The 17,421-nt window shown below is 46.0% G+C and overlaps 1 protein-coding gene across 1 annotated transcript; it reads left to right on the forward strand.

Annotated features, from left to right (window-relative positions):
• On the forward strand, positions 6,641-16,791 carry LOC102185742. The gene is made up of 17 exons (XM_018051646.1): positions 6,641-6,842; positions 7,020-7,105; positions 7,187-7,234; positions 7,380-7,499; positions 8,086-8,163; positions 8,427-8,509; positions 9,029-9,115; positions 9,193-9,309; positions 11,876-12,009; positions 13,063-13,271; positions 13,344-13,547; positions 13,948-14,040; positions 14,527-14,578; positions 14,651-14,721; positions 15,122-15,286; positions 16,078-16,236; positions 16,319-16,791. The coding sequence occupies exons 1-17, from the start codon at positions 6,716-6,718 to the stop codon at positions 16,562-16,564; spliced, it is 2,079 nt and encodes a 692-aa protein (XP_017907135.1). The 5' UTR covers positions 6,641-6,715; the 3' UTR covers positions 16,565-16,791.

Below are 17,421 nucleotides of genomic sequence, written 5' to 3' on the forward strand. Positions count from 1 at the left end.
TAGCAACACTAGGAAACTGGACTGGGAGGCTTATGGACAGTGCCAATTAAAATTGGTACAGAACAGACTAAGTCAGATGACCTGAGGATATACTGGGCTGCATCTAATGCAATTTTCTGGCTTAATTTTCACTTATGATTTTAATAATACTGCTAGCTATGTTATTTATACTTTGCCTGTTTCACAAGATTAAATTGTTTTTTCTTGCATAGCTAAATGTGTGACAGAGTCTCTGACAAAAATACATAGTTTTATATGAGATCAGTGATTGTAATAGTGTAACTCTAGATATGGGAAGATATAATAAAAGGAAATTTTTCCTAAACTGTATCATATTAGGAAGACAAGTGGTCCAGAGTCTTTTGATTACTGTTGGTAAGGCTTAGTTCAGTAACAGCACATTGAGTGGCCTATCAGTGAAATCTTCATCAGACCTAGGAATGAATCTTCCTAGCACTGTGGGACAAAATGGTCATGAAATGCCTCCCAAAGTATGGTTGAGATTGTGACCATGAGGAGGCCCTGTCAACTACAAATTGGCACTTGCCATCTGCCTCTACAAGGATTAAATCATATGCTACTGCAATGGCTGATTTTCAGCATCCCCCAAAAGGAGTTCAGGGTGAAGAACAGAAATGAGTCACTGTGCTCAGGGAAAAACTGGCGGGACAGGTCTCCAGATAGTTGGATATTGTCAGGGACTGATTTTATGAGCCTAATCCTTGTATCAAAATCCTTCATGGTGATGACTGTTCCTTTTGACTAGCAGAACCTTCTGGAAAAATATGTGCTCAACTCCATGTACTCTCCCTTCACCACAGTCACATAGATGCTGACCTTCTCCCCTTCCTCTCTAGAGCAGTTTCTCAGAGCTATCTGAGGTGCTGTCTCCTGGACTGCAGTCCTCATTTTCCTCAAAAAAAACTTAACTTGCAACTTTCTTGTTGTGCATTTTTTTAAGTCAACAAAACCTGGAATCAAAGAACACTGGGCATTAGAATACACAAACATCAAGCTATAAATACCTACTTGTGCTTAGCCATTACTACCAAAAGCATCATTTTTAAAATAAGCAGATGTGTGTCAATCAGTGCAAAATACAATAAAGACTTGTTAAAACAGAACAGTACTTTGTTTCAATGGCTATATAAAGGAGGTGGTTTTGTTTTTGTATGCATCTGGTCTGACAGCAAGTTGTATTTTGCATTTAAAGCAATACATGCCCTGAAAGCTTATATTTTCAGTTGTGTGCTGAAATCAGAGACCATCTCTTTTTTCTTTTTATTAGAGCCATACTAGTGAGTATGAGGAGAAGGCAATGGCACCCCACTCCAGTACTCTTGCCTGGAAAATCCCAGGGACGGAGGAGCCTGTTAGGCTGCAGTCCGTGGGGTCGCTACAAATTGGACACGACTGAGCGACTTCACTTTCACTTTTCACTTTCACTTTTCACTTTCATGCAACAGAGAAGGAAATGGCAACCCACTCCAGTGTTCTTGCCTGGAGAATCCCAGGGACGGGGGAACCTGGTGGGCTGCCGTCTATGGGGTTGCACAGAGTCGGACACGACTGAAGCGACTTAGCAGCAGCATCAGTGAGTATGAAGTAATACCTCATTGTTTTTGATTTGCATTTCTTTAATGACCAAGGATTTTGAGCATCTTTTCACATGCTTGTTGAGCTTCTTTGAATAAATATCTATTCAAATGTTTTGCCTAGTTTTAATTTTGTTTATCTTTTTGCATTTCACTGGTGTATAATGATGTTGAGCATCTTTTACTGCATATATCATCTTTGGAGACATAGCTGTCCAAATCTCTTCCTCATTTTTTCCTTGAGTAGTTTGTCTTTTTGTTGCTGAGTTGTAGGAACTCTCTATCTATATCTTGGATACTAGATCACTGTCAGACATATAATTTACAAATATTTTCTCCCATTTTGTTGGTCGTTTTTCATATTTTGATGCACAAACATTTTTAACTTTGATGAAATTCAGTTTATTATGTTTTCCTTTGTTATGCTTGCTTTTGGTATCATATTTAGGAATTCACTGCCAGATTATGTCATGAGGATTAATTTCTCTATTTTCTTCTATGAGTTTTATAGTTTTAACTCTTAAATTTAGGAAATTGATCAGTTTGAGTTAGTTTTTGTGTATGATCTGAAGTAAGGGTCCCGTTTCATTCATTTGTATCTGGATATTCAGGTGTACCAGTGCCATTTATTAAAAAGATGAATCCTTCTAATTAGGAGATAGATGGCCCCAGGCTGAACAGTTTCTCCCCTGTGAACAGAAACTCCATTAAGCAGGATGATGGAAGAGGCTGGGCTCTGCCCAGATAAGTGATAAAAGACCACATATTCTTGAAGTTAAGGAAACCTCCCTTCCTACACATGTGCAGAAAGGCTCCTTGGAGGTCAAAAAGGATGGAGGTGTCACCTCATAGTAAGTGAGGCAATCGCCTATAGGTCTCTTCACTAGAATCCAACTTGGCTAAGAGATGCGCATGCGCACATAGGAGAACCCTGAGATATACCAAATACGGGCTCAGAAGCAGGCCCAGCAAAGTGATTGGCCAAAGAAAACTTGGAAGAAATGCCCCAGAAAAGTGATTCAAGCTACGATGAGGGTGCGGCTTTCTCTGAGCCCACCTGTAGGTCTACCCACATGTGCTATACTCTTTTTTGTCCTAATAAACTCTTGTTTCACTACTTTTCATCTTTGTGGAAATTCTTTTCTGCAAAGTCAAAAAATCAGGGCTTTGTCACTGACCACCAGTCTAGTGGCTAGGATCTGGTACCCTGACTGCCTAGTCCTGACCTTGATCTCTGGTCAGGGAACTGAAGCCCCATCTCAGGCAGCTGCAAGCAGAGGTCAGCCAAGATCATTTCCTCACTGAATGTTCTTGACGTCTTTGTCAAATCAGCTGTCCATAGAAACATGGGTTTATTTCTGGATACTTACTGCTCTTTGGCTAATCTCTGCCTTTACGCCAGTACCACAGCATACTGTTCTATTACTCTTGCTTCACAATAAGTTTTGAAATCAGGAAGTATGAGTCCTCCAACTTTGTTCTTCTTTTATAAGATTGTTCTGACTATTCAGCATCTGTTGAAATCCATACGACTTTAGAAGGAGGAACAGTGGCTGAGAGTGAAGGAATGAAGGAACTCCAATATTACACTAACACTTAAAAAGAGGCTCAGAACACACCGAGGAAACCAGAATTGAAAGAGACACGTGTACCCAATTGTTCACCGCAGCACTGTTTATAATAGCCAGGACATGGAAGCAACCTAGATGTCCATCAGCAGATGAATGGATAAGAAAGCTGTGGTACATCTATGCAATGGAGTATTACTCAGCCATTAAAAAGAATACGTTTGAATCAGTTCTAATAAGGTGGATGAAACTGGAGCCTATTATACAGAGTGAAGTAAGCCAGAAAGAAAAACACCAATACAGTATATTAACACATATATATAGAATTTAGAAAGATGGTAATGATAACCCTGTATGTGAGACAGCAAAAGAGACACAGATGTATAGAACAGTCTTTTGGACTCTGTGGGAGAGGGAGAGGGTGGGATGATTTGGGAGAATGACATTGAAACATGTATAATATCATATATGAAAAGAACAGCCAGTCCAGGTTCGATGCATGATACAGGATGCTCGGGGCTGGTGCACTGGGATGACCCAGAGGGATGGGATGGGGAGGGAGGTGGGACGGGGATTCAAGATAGGGAACATGTGTACACCCGTGGCGGATTCATGTGGATGTATGGCAAAACCAATACAATATTGTATTTAGCCTACAATTAAAATAAATGAATGTATATTATAAATAAATAAAAGAGGCTCAGAGAAAACAATGACCTGTCCTTTAGTTCAGTTACAAGATGTCGGAGGGGGAAGCCATCTAATCCTGAGACCACTTTTGCTTTTGGAATCTGCCAAGATTGGGGAGAAGACAGTCAATCTGTGGCTGGGTGACATTTTGGTAGTAAAATATAATGACAGGCTGAAGTAATTACTCTTTATTTTCACATAACAGCTGGTGGTGGTTTAGTCTCTAAGTCGTGTCCGACTCTTGCGACCCCATAGACTGTAGCCCACAAGGCTCCTCTGTCCATGGAATTTCCCAGCCAAGCATACTGGAGTGGGTTGCCATTTTCTTCTCAACGGGACCTTCCAGACACAGGGATTGAATCTGGGTCTCCGATGCTCCAAGCGGTCTCCTGCATTGCAGGCGGATTCTTCACTGACTGAGCTACCGGGGAAGCCCACATAACAGCAACACAATGAGATATAATAACAGGCATTGTTGCTAAGCGTACAGTATCGGTATTGATAGGCAAATGTATGGGAAAATACAAGCCTCCTATCCCTACCCCAAACTGATTCCTCCAAAGGTTAGGCATATTCATCTTGTTACTATTGCTCCACCTGTTATATAGATGTACAACGAATACTCCAATACTTTGGCCACCTGATGTGAAGAACTGACTCACTGGAAAAGACCCTGATGTTGGGAAAGATTGAAGGTGGGAGAAGGGGAAGACAGAGGGTGAGATGGTTGGATGGCATCACTGACTCAATGGACATGACTTTGAGTAAACTCCGGGAGTTGGTGATGGACAGGGAGGCCTCGCATGCTGCAGTCCATGGGGTCACAAAGAGTCGGACACGACTGAGAGACTGAACTGAACTGAACAAACTGAATACGGAATATAGATGGTCAGACGGGTATCATTCTTTTGGCTATAAGAGATCCTTGGTGAAAAACCAGAGTAGTTTGTGATATAATGAAGAACATATCTGGTCTTCGTCTCCAGTTACTAGCACAAAGCTTCAAAAACCTTTGTAATTACCTAAGCAATAGGAATCTCTTTGTTATGCTAATGAGATAACTTCTGGCAGGGTCCCTATATAGCTTCAGGATGGAGGAGGTTGCTCACCAGAAAAAAGAAAAAAAAAAAACAAAAAACTATTCAGGGACTTTGCCTGGCAGTTCAGTGATTAAAACTCTGAGCTTCCACTGCAGGGTGCGCAGGTTAGATCTCTAATAAAGGAACTAAGATCTCGCAGGCCACTAGTGTAACCAAAAACAAAACAAAAAAAATTGCAGATAAAAGGGCTGGAGTTGGATTCAGTCATATAATTTATGATTTAATTAATCATGACTCATTGAAAAATGCGGGACAATGAGGCTCAGGGAGCTTCCTGGTTGGTGAACATACTGATGTACTGGGAAGGCACACCCTCACTCCATAGAGAAAGGAGATCCTTCACTCAGAACCCTCCCAGGCCTTGTCCAATGTCGACCTAAAAAAGTGACTGAGCACAGCACAGCTGAGTTCTGTAAGTCATTCTAGCAAAGTATGGAAGCTGCAGAAGAGTCTGAAGTTGGGGCAGTCTTACTGCAACTGTGTCCTCACCTGTGAAGTTTGGCCAGACTCTGGGGATCTCGTGACAGAAGCAGTTTCATCCTACATGGAACATGATTCAGTCACAGAAAGGAAAGAAGTACTGATAGATGTGTTAGGGAGTTAGAATAGGAAACAGGAGTCCAGAATGGCAGTGGCTAAAAGACAAGGGAGGGAAAAGCCCGCGGAAATGGAACAAAAGGAGGTCCGAGGACCGGAGTGAGGAACTCAGGTGGAACAAACAGCACTCCTGGCTGGCCCAACTTACACAGGGCAGGCCCAGGGGGGAAAATCACATAAAAAGAGGAGCCAGAGGGCCGCGGTCTCTCTCTCTCCCGCGTGCCGGTGCCCTCCCCCACTCTCTTCTCTTCAAGTCTTTGGATCAGCATTCCCTCATGCCTCGAGGATGTATTTTCCTGCTATTTTCTAAAGAAAATAGAGCTGTAACACAGAGCTGTAACACTGATCTAAGAGTTATAACATGGTCTGTTCGAGACCTGAGAGCTATAACATGGCCCGTTGGAGAGCTGTGACCCGCCGAGGTCTCTAACGTCTGTTGCTTCAAATTTTTGTTGAGAGGAGACAGAAGCACCAAGGAGCGTACACTGGGCTTACAGGTGCTACAAGCCAGTCACAAAAAGAACGTGAGTCCACTTACATGAAATGTCCAGAATAAGCAAACCTAGAGAAACAGAAAGGTGTTAGTAGATGAGTGATTGTTTAAGGGTCAGCATAGGGTGGGGGTTAGTGAGGCTACAGTAAAGGAAATCCAGTTCCTTTATAAAGGGATGGAAATGTTTTAAAATTAACTGTGGTGATAGTTATACATGTCTGCAAACTTACCAAAAACCATTGAAACACACACTTTAAATGGATGAATTATATGGTATTTGAATTATCTCCCAATAAAGCTATCATTGTTTTTTTAAAAAAAGAGTGGTATCTTTTATAAATACATACTGAAATAGCTATGTGTGAAATATAAAGTGTCTGAGATATGCTTCAGAAGAATCCACTAGGGGTGGAAAAGGGAACAGAAGAAATAAGACTGGCTGTTAAGTTGATAATGGCTGAAGCTGAGTGCTTGGAGTTCCATTAAACTATTCTCTTCACAGTTAATGTCTGAAAATTTCATAAGAGGAAAAAAAGAAAAATTCCGTGCAACAGTCTGACTCACTCAGGAAATAGAGGACTGTCCCTCCTTAGTTATTGTTTAGAGGCCCTGCCCAGAGCCCTCAGGTTGGGGAGATGAATTATTGAGGGGAATCTGAGAGGCACAGAAGCCATGGAGTGTGGAGGGGTGATGGGCACAGGGGCCCCTTTGGGCCAGGGCCCCTCAGCCCCCGCAGCCCTCGCTGACAACCCGCAGGCCCGGTTGACCGTGGTGGTGGAAGTAGAGAGGACAAGATCTGGTAAGAAGCCCCCACACGTTCATCTCAGAAGTAACACAGCCTGGGAGCACCTCCTGGGAGAGGGGGAGGGCAAGGCCATTTCACTAGGAAACTAAGGCAAAGGTTGAAGGCAGGACTTGGGGGTCCCAGGAGCTCAGTTTCCCCCAGGAGAGTTGACATGAAGTCCCCCTGTCTCAGGCCCCAAGGAGACCTGCTTCCCTACGCTCCTTCTTGAGGGGGCCAAGAGCATCCGCCTACTTCAGCCTGAGCCTCTGGAGTGTCAGGTAGATACAGGCTGGGCTGGGGTGTGTGTGAGTACAGGGGAAGATGGGAGTGACACTGTTGACTCCTGTCTCTGCTCGCAGGAACAATGCATCACCTTTGATAGAGTCCTGGGTTCTGATGCTGCTCAGGTAGGGGTGTCGGATAGGGTGATGGGAGGTGGTTGGGAGCACTCAGGACCCTTGATCCTGAGGTGCTGAGTATTTCCCAAACTCTTTGCTCAGGGCGGGCTGGGTCAGGGCACCTGAGTTGGGGGTGTGCCTGTGTCTCCGGCAGGAGGCAGAGCAGGAGCTGCTAGCACGAGTCCGGCCCACTCTGGGCTCTGTGAGCCGAGGGTACAGTGTGGCCCTGCTGCTTCGGGGTCGGGAAACGGAGGCGCCCCGGCTCGTGCCTCAGGTGAGTCCCAGAGAAGGCATCAGGCATACCTGTTTCGAGACTCACATGTTGCCTCCTCCAGGAGAACTCCAAGAACTTTCCCCTCCCCACCCTAGCTGGACTAGATGTCCCTCCTCGGGGTTCCTATAGCACCCCAGAGTCCATACAGGTTGTTTTGCCAGCATCAGTCATGAAGCTGTTGAGAGGTCAGGGAAGGTAGGAGGCTGGGGTATATAGGGTGTGGGTCAGGGAGGGGTGATGTACAAACATCAAATACTCAGGCAAATCTGATTTTCACTGTTCTTACTAATACTGATAACAAAGTTGAAAGTTTTGTTTTTAGGCTTCGTCAGAATGCCCCCAAACTAAAATAATTGCCTCAAAACCTTGTCATGAGCCCCTATCCTTGCAAACACCAGGTCCCACTGAAAATATCTGCTCCCTTGTCTGGCTTCCTGTGAACCATGAGCCCTGGGGCTGTTTTCTGTCTTGGCCACCATGTCCATGGCACTTAGCACAGGGTCAGGCATAGACTTCGCCCTCGAGAAATGTTGAGAAAGAAATGAATCCTTTCTCAATCTGCACTGAACCCCTTTCTCCACTTCAGCTGCTACAGGTGCTGTTTGAAGAAGCTCTGCCCCTCAGGGGCTCTGATGCTGTGCTTAGCACTCTTAGCCTAGTTCAGGTGAGGCCCTGGGGAAGGGGAAACCTGGGGCACCAAGGCCACGGTGATGCTGCCATAGAGCCTGAGACACGAGGGCAACCTGAAGGGCTTGGGTCTCTGCTGCTCACCAGTGTTGGCTTGCCTTGCTGGGCTCTCCTGTTTTCTGCCTGAAATGGCTGGATTTTGGTGTCCTGCTTGGCTCACAGGGCAATGGGAGAGTCACGTGAGCCAAAGTCTGAGTAAACCTTTAGTTCGTAACAGATGTTGTGCTTGTGTGATCTCAGCTCAGCGCCAACAGGAGGATCCGGGATTTACTGACTCCAGGGGCAGGGAACCTATCCGTGCTGGATGTGGCTCCTCTGGGCTTGTGAGTGTCCAGAGCCCAGTGAGGTCTGAGAGCGCTTATCTTTAGGCAGGGCTAACACCCAAAACCAAGTTATTGGAGGCTTCTGCCCACTGCCACTCCAAGGAAGAGAGGCTCTGAACTCGGGGTCATGCTTACAGGGCCTGGGTTTGCCCCCAGGACTCCCTCTCACAGTCTTCCCTTCATCCCTCTCACTCTTCTCTCCACCCCATCCACTTATACCTCCTCAGCTGTGTCATCACCATCCCAGGTGACCTGGGCATCTCACCGAGCAGAACTCCTGCTTATCCATCTATAAAATGAGAGGAATCCCAACTACCTTGTTCCCCACACTGGGCAGATAATAGGAGAAAAAAATAAGATCGTGAGGATGAGAGGCTTCTAGGGGACATACTGAGCTTGGAGCCTTGGGGATGATTCTTATAGGCTCTAGGGATGCCCATGGGCTCCCCATGTAGAGATTCTGGGGGCTGGACAGAACCCCTGTGCTTAGGAGCTGAGTCCAGGCTTTCCTTCCTCCAGGGTGGTGGAAAATGCCAGTGAAGTGGAGGTATCGGACTCAAGAGCTGCCTCAGAGCTGTACTTGCGGGCTGCATGTGGAGAAGGCAGGTGAGGACAGGAGAACCCCTGTCACTCCCCCAACCCCGCCCTGGTCGTTTAGCCTGAGCCTATGGTCTCCATCACAGGAGCTGCTCTCTGCTCACTGTCACCATGTCCTGCCTGGCGCCTGACCCTTCTGAGGGGCCTGGGACCCAGGGGATGTGGCAAGGAGCCTTGCGGATCCTGCAGCTTCCAGGAGAAGTGTAAGTCACATGGGGGTTTTTAATAGCTTTAAGGAAGGGTTGGGGAGAGGGTGGCTGAAATATGGATGTAGAGGCCCAGGCCAGCATCAGTCTCATCTTTTCCTCACCTCTGACATGCTCAAGGATTTGCTCCCTTTAGTATTTCTTGTAAAGCAGGTCTACTAGCAATGAACTTCCTCAAACTTTTTGTTTATCTGGGGATATCTTATATCTTGCCAGATGTAGAAATTTTAGTTGACAGGTTTTTTTTCCTTTCAACATTTTAACTATGTCATCGCACTGCCTTTTGGGATCCATGGTTTCTAATGAGGAATTGGTTTTTAATCTTATTGAAGATCCTTTGTGCATAGTAAGTCTTTCATAAGTTTGGGCTAATTTTGGAGCACTATTTCTTCAGATATTCTTTCTACCCTTTTCTCTTTCTTTTCTCCCTCTGGGTCTCCCATAATGTATATGTGTGTACACTTGATGGCAGCCAACAGGTCTCTCAGGCTCATTTTCCTTTTTTTTTTTTTTTCTTTCTTCTCCTCAGACTGAATAATTTTATTCGACCTATCTTGGAGAAGGAAATGGCAACCCACTCCAGCATTTGTGCCTGGGAAATTCCATGGATAGAAATGTCTGGCAGGCTACAGTCCATGGGGTCACAAAGAGTAGGATATGACTTAACAACTAAACCACCACAACCACACCCAGATTTACTTGCTCAGATCTGCCCTCTAGTGAATTTTAAATTTCAGTTATTGTACTTTTCAGCTCCAGAGTTTCTCCTTGGTTCCTTTTTGTAATTTCTATCCTATTGATAATCACTGAGACATCATTTTCTTGATTTAGTCTTCTGAAAATATCTAAGACAGTTGATTTAAATTCTTTGTCTACTGAATCCAGTGTCTGCTTCCTCAGGGGCAGTTTTTATTCATTTATTTTTCTTTTTTCCCTTTGAGTGAGCCATATTTTCTTATTTACATGCCTCATAATTTTTTTTTGGAAACTGGTCAATTTGAGTATTTTTGTGAAGACTGTATTATTTACTGTGCTGGTCCCTTAAGTCTCCATTCTTTTTCCTCAGTGCTCTAATATTTTAGATATGATAACCTGGTAACTGTAAACATTGGATTCTCCCTCCTTCCCAGGGTTTGACTTGTTGCTTACTGTGGGCATCAGCCATCCATTTACTTAGTTACTTTTCCAAACAATTTTTGCAAAGACTGTACTCCTTGCAGTCACTGAAATCTTCATTCTGTTATCTCAGTGCTTAGCCAATGACACAGAATTCCCTAACCTCCAAGAACGCATCTCCACCTCAAAAAAAAGATAGGAAAGGGAGGAAAAAGAAGAAGGAAGAGAGGAAGGGGAAAGGGAATGAGGAGAGAGGAATTAAAGGAGCAGGAGGTGGGAAGGAGGTTAGGAGAAAAAAAAGGAGGAAAGACAAAGAAAAAAAATCCTCTAGGTTTCTACACACTGACTTTGTGTTGGGTCCATCCTTCAGTGCTCAGCCAGGCCATTTACTGCTCTGCCTTAGCTTTACATCCTGCTTGTGCTGAGCCCTCAATCAGCCAGAGGTGAAAGCCTATGGTCTTTTCAGTTCTTTTCTTACCGTACACACTGCCTTGGACACGTGTGTGACTTTCTAGGTACCCTAGTACACATGGCAACTTTTCAAAAACTCTTATTCCCCCAAAATTTCACTACCCAATTTTCTGCCTAGTCTTTGCATGTGTCTACTACTTGCCCTGTTATTTATTTCTTGTTCTTTCATCTCTCAAAGTTTGGAGGGACCACCCTCTGGCATAGCTCCTCTGCCCCAAGAAAATTCTAAGACAAAGGAAACAAAAGGAAACTTCTTTTGTCCTTTGTGTGAAACCCAGGCAGTCAAAACAAACACAATTCCTTGGGAATGAGATCTACTCTGCTCTTTTCAGAACCAGGTACCACCATCAGAAATGTGGGCTGTACTGGGGAGAAGGTTGGGGATAAAGTAACTTAAAAACACCACAAAGATCTCTTACCATAGGAAAGTTGCCTTTCTCCTGGTTAAACTTCACTTGATTGCTGTAAATCTTTGACTAACTCCTAGAGTTTCAGTAAGGTTGATTCTGACCATTTTTTTGCCAGATGCTTCTGAGGAGGGACAAAACCCTAGAGTTCCCTGTTCTGCCATTTTTGTTAATGTCACCTTGCTTTGCCATTTTAAAATTGGGTTGCATTTTTATGTATGTATGTATTTCCCCCCTGCAATGGAAGCACACAGTCCTAACCACTGAACCACCAGAGAATTCCCCAAGTTGTACTTTTATTACTGAAGTGTAAGAGTTCTTTATATATTCTGGATACAAGTCCCTTGTCAAATGTGCAATTAAATTCTTTTTTACTATGAGGATGTATTATTTGTGTAACTTCAAAAATAATAAAATAAAGATCTATACAAGGTCACAAATCTGTCTGGTGGTACACAAAAGTGACTGGAAATAGTCAACCTTTCATCAGAGTGTGATCTGTGCCAGTTCTCTCTCCACCTACCAGTAGGCATCTCTTTTCTTCCTCCCTCCCTCCCTCCCTCTGGCAGAGACTGTCCCCTGCTGCAGGTACTAGCTGGCAACGTGGCTGGTGAAGAGGTGGAGGGCTCTCTGACCTGGATTGTCTCATGGCTTCTGGAAGGAAACAACTACAGTGGCCTTCTTCTTCGCCTGGATCCTCAAGGTGGCTTGGGTTAGGGTGTGGTTTCTTTGGGAAGCTCTAGGATCTGGCATTACCTGTCACCCAACCAGTTGCAGCCCCAACCCTAGCAAGCCCAGAAAGGGATGGGAGGGCCAGGATTCAGAAAAGTTGCAGAAGGGTTCAGCTGCCAAAGCCTGGAAAGGCAGGGCCAACAGTAGAAGCCTCACCCTTTCAGTGGCCTTCAATGGTGTATCAGGCATTTTTATGCTGACTAAAACCTCTGATTATTACCACAACCTCATGAGGCGGATCAAATCTATGGGTGAGGAAAGGAAGACAGGTTTAATTTACAAACGAGGAAAAGGAGGATCAGAGAAGGGAAGGTGCTTTCCTATTTTCACACACTCTTTAAAAGATCAGGACTCTGTGAAATATGATGTCAGAGATATGGAAGAGGTCAAGTGGAGGGTATAGAACAAACAAGAATGTTCTTAAGTTGATAATTGTTGAAGCTGGATAAGAGAATGGACCTCTCAGACTCTTCATATGTCTGAACTTTTCCGTTAATAAGAGTGAAAAAAAAAAAGTCTGGTGCTCTGTCTCCAAAATCAACAGACATACATTCATTTGGCCAGTGTATTCCCAGACCTCACCCTGTCAGGCCCTGTGGAATGAGGAAAATAAGTTGGGGCGGTCCACATTCTCAAGGACAAAACAGCGAGTAAAAGAAGTGTGTTTATGTACAGACCAGTTTGGGATCATGGTTAAGGGCACAGGCTTTACTGTCAGACAGAATCTGGCTTGAGCTTTAGCTTTGCCACTCACCAGGGAGTTGTTTGACTTCTGAGCTCCAGTTGCCTCATCTGGAAAATGTGGAGGGAGGCAGAGTAAACCAGAGTTGCTGCCTCATTGGAGCATTGTGTGGATAAAAGGAGACAATCCACAGAAAGCCTTGGCACAGTACCATCAGACACATGTAAATGCCTGATAGGTGTTAGCTATTTTTATGAAAAATACTCTTAATAAAAATTAAAAGTATTACAGTGTGCTTTGGATCTCAGAGGAAGGAGAGATTCATTCTGTGTCTCCCCTTAGGCAGCCCCCTGAGCTTGTTCCAGTCTGCTTTGTTGGGGGCCGCAGGAAGGAGGAGGAAGGTGAAACACGTGAGGCCCACCCTGTGGGACGCAGTAGAAGAGGCCCGGGCCCGCCGAGCTGGTCTGAAGAGCCTGCGATCAGGCCTCCTTAGGGACGCCCTGACAGACAGTGGGCTCAGCCAGCTGGGCAGGGCGCTGCGGGAGCTGCATGTGAGCAAGGTGAGGCCTGGGAGTGCCTGAGCCAGCGATGGCCAGAGCCTACCCAGAATCCTTTCTCTGTAGGTGGTAAAAGCCTGGAGCCAGCGCTGGGGAAGCTGGATGCTCAAAGCAGTCAAAACTGAGGCTGCGGGGTTCCCAGAACCACAGGTACATCTTCTCATCCAAATTCTTGGGAGCCCTATTGACGTCTGCTGCCTTATTCTGTATATAGCACACTGTAAGGCAGCCCTTCCTTCCTTCATTAATGTTCTCATTCTCAAACATTTACACTGACCATTCACTATGTACTGGGTATAACATCATGCAGGCCCTGGGAAACCCCTGTCCTCATGGAATTTACAATCCTCTGGAGAGAAACTATTACTCCGTGATCAGTGCTCTGAAGGTCTTATCCGAAGGGTTCTATGCAGGCATGTAAGTTAGTATTGGCAAGAGAGGGAAGGTGATCTCATGGAAACTTGAAACCTGAAGGAAGTGTCTAGCAAAGATGAATGAAGGACATTCCAGGCAGAGAAAATAAGAGGAAAAGTCTCAGAGGTAAGTCCTTGGTCTCTTTGGGGGACTGCAAGTAGCTCAATCTGCTGGAGTACAGAGTTTGAGGAAGAAAGTCCAGAGAGAAGGATTGGTGAGTGAAGCAGGGGCCTGCTGCTCTTTGTAAATATTTTGAGATGTTTTGGACTTTGCCTTGAAGGTCAAGGGAAGCCGCAAGGATGACAATACTGCTCCCACTTTTCAGCAAACGGAAACTCAGAGAAGTGATGTGAGTAATCCAGGGTCTCTAGGGTCATCAAAGGCAGCAGAGGTGCAGACATCCAAGTCTTCAGACCCAGGATAAGGCTTTCGTTCTCTGAGGATGCATGGCCTCCCTTGGGCAGAAGGTGGCACTGTCTTCCATGATTTGTCACAGGGTGGCTAGATGGTTGCCTCTGTCCAACTTCTCCTGGTCCTTCCCTTTTCATAATTACTTAGTACTCATTTTTTACAGCCCTGGGCCTTGGGGATTAGGCCTATAAACTCCAAGTTATTGAACAAAGCTGGCCACTGCTTAGTGCTTTGGGTGCCTTTTCTCATTTAATGTTCTTTACAACTTTTATCAGCTCCACTTCATGGATAAGAAAACGGAGGCTCAAAAGACTAGCCACCTCCTTGAGGTCATATAGCTAAGAAAAGGGGGTGGGGTGGGGCTGGGACCTTGATCCTGGGAGGAAAGGTACAGACTTCTCACTCATAATATTATTCTCAGCAGGTGACACATTCAACAGCAAGCCCCAGCCCAGGTCTCCAGAAGGAGCCTCAAGGTGACGCTGGTGCTTGGGGTTTAGCTGGAGGTCTTCTCCATCTTTTGGTTACTTAACTGCATTCTCCTCCAGTGGCAGGAAGAACAGCATCTATAGGACCTGATCTCCACCAAATGCATCCACTCAGGGACTCTGAGGAACAGGTAATAACACCTCATGTACCCCAGAACAACTGGAAGTAAAGAGTCACAGAGAGCCAATAACATGTCTCCTGCTTACCTTGCCCTCACATCAGGGAGAAATGCAGAGCTTCTGGCAGATAAAGGGCCTGTAGAGCTATTGAATTCCTAAGGATGGGCAAGGGAAGGGGCTGTTTCCCTACTAGGGCCTCCATGGCACCTCTTGGCGGAAATTGGTATCTCTCCTCTTCCCTCACGGCCTGAGTCTCTGTCCAGGGGACAGGTTCTTCCAGGCCAGCTAGCCTCCTGATGTCATTCTAGGGCCTGCCCTGGTAATGGGGCTCTGCTGGAGAGGTTGGGCCCTTTATCCCAAGACTGTGTGCACACATGGGCTTCTGACTGAGCCTAGATCGATATCACATAGGCCCAGCAGGCCCCGGATGTGGCCCTACACTTCTTCTTGGCTCAGGCCCAGAGACACAGACTGCGAGAACAGCACCAAGCGTGGATCCAAGAGGAGGTGAAACATATGGAACAGGAGGAAGAGGTGGTGGCGGGTGACCAGGCCAAAGGCCTGCTGGCTGAAGAGGTGAGGAGGGTCCAGTTGGGGACTTAAGGCTTCTTCTAACCTGGCCAGGCAGGGGGCTAGGGGCTGGGATCTACCCTCAAAGACTGGGCGGCACCCTCTCTCATGGCCCTCACAGCTTTGCGGGGGACACATGAGGCAATCTCAGTGCTAAGTGCTGTGAAAGAGGGAGCTAGTGACTCACTGGAACAAAGAAGTGTACCTGGACCAGGCTGGAATGGAGCAGAGATGGCATCTAAGCTGAGGTGTAAACAACAAACAAATCAGCCAGAGAAATGCACTAGATTCAGATCCACAGGGCAGTTTGTGCTCACATAGAGGCATCCAGTGAAGGTAACTTGTTTAAACAAGAAACAATACATGTGTGCACAGAGGTGGGGTCAGGGGAGATGGGAGACATGTTTTGAGAAGAGAATTCCGTAGGAGCAAAAGTCCAAAGGGAAGCAATGGCAAAGTAGGTTCTGGGTGTTGCGTATTTTCCATCTGGCTGAAGCCTGGCAGGTGTGGTCAGAGGCAAAGCTAAAGAGACCAGCTGGTGTCAACACTCTGGATTTGGACTTTACACCAAGGATGATGGTGAACTGTTGAAAGGCATGTCATCTCAGTCCTGTCCCTCACTAGTCACGTGAATTTGAGCAAGTTAGGTCACTTCTCTGATCCACTGTTTCCAAATCTATAAAATGGCAACTATCTCAAAGGTTATCATTAGTTCAATTAAATCATAATAAAAAGTATGTAGAGCCGAGCCTGGCACACAGGCTGGACTCCACAGAGAGCATGTGTTATCACTGAAGGACTCCAAGGAGAGGCAGAGATGGCACCGGGAGCAGACAGTGCTGAGATGTCAGCTGGAGGCCCTTAAGGCAGAACGGGACGCCGCAGAGCAGGACCTGACAGCCCTCTATGACCTACACGTGCAGGCTGCCCGGGCTCAGACACGCCATGTGCTGCAGGTCAGTTAGGAGAGACAGAGGGCAGGCCTTGAGCTGGTCCCAAGGCTACCTGACTGATGGGAATCTTGGAATGTGGGCACAGGTATTTCGAGCCTGGCAGGGCCTCTGCGAGGAGGAGGCCATGACCACAGAGCATCACTACCGCAGCCTGCTGGCCGGCATCTTGCAAGACTCCATCAGCTTGGCCACACAGAACCAGGAGCTCCAAGCCCAGAATAAGCAACTTCGGCAGACCGGGCTGGCAGAGGTTGTACTGGATACCTGCCCTGAGGAGAAATCTGGTGATCAGGAATCCAACAGGGGCACTTTCTTCTCTCCTCATTTGTAAAAGTCCTAGAAGGGAGAGGAAGTTGGGACACAACAGCCAAGCTTACCTCTACTAGATAAATAATCACATCACTAACCAGGGCGCATTGTGCCAGTCCCTGCTAAACGCCTAATATCCCTTATATGATTTAGAGATTTCCACTACCCTATATGGAGATGCAGGAGACATGGGCTCCATCCCTGGGGGTCAGGAAGATCCCCTGGAGTAGGAAATGACACAAAGGAGCCAGGCGGGTTACAGTCCATGGGGTCACAGTCAGACACAACTGAGCACACGCACACATACACACACACTACCCTATACTGTAGTAGGTATCATTCGAGCCGCATTTCAGAGATAAGCCTACTAAAGCTAGCAGAGGTTGAGTGACTGTTCAAGGACAGCCTGCTAATAAGTGCTGGAGCCAGAATTAACACTCAACCCTGGTTGGCTATAGTTCTACACTGCAGGCAGCAGTGGTTCAAAAGCTGTAGTGTGCCTCAGAATCACCTAGGGAACTTACTGAAGAGAAAACAAAAAGATTCCCAAACCCCAGTCCCTAAGATTCTGCTTCAGAAGGACTTTTTTTCCCCCCTCTACATGCTTACCAGGTATTTTACCACAGGAGCTGGGGCCTGACATTCCTCTGGTCAGGAGAAGAGACGACCGGCAGGAATACCAGTGAGGGATTCAGAGCCTAAGAACCAAAACTACCTTGAGTCCTAAGAGTTCTCTAGCCTACAGTCTACAATCTTGTGGGCTCGCAAAAGAATTGGACATGACTTAGCAACTAAACAAGTTTTGTACTTCAGAGAAATTTCCAAAGCTCTGTGCCAGAGAAAATTCGGCTTCACAGAGTTCTCAAAGGAAATTATCAT

The sequence above is a fragment of the Capra hircus genome, chromosome 7 (assembly GCF_001704415.2).
Source record: "Capra hircus breed San Clemente chromosome 7, ASM170441v1, whole genome shotgun sequence".
Lineage (NCBI taxonomy): Eukaryota > Metazoa > Chordata > Mammalia > Artiodactyla > Bovidae > Capra > Capra hircus.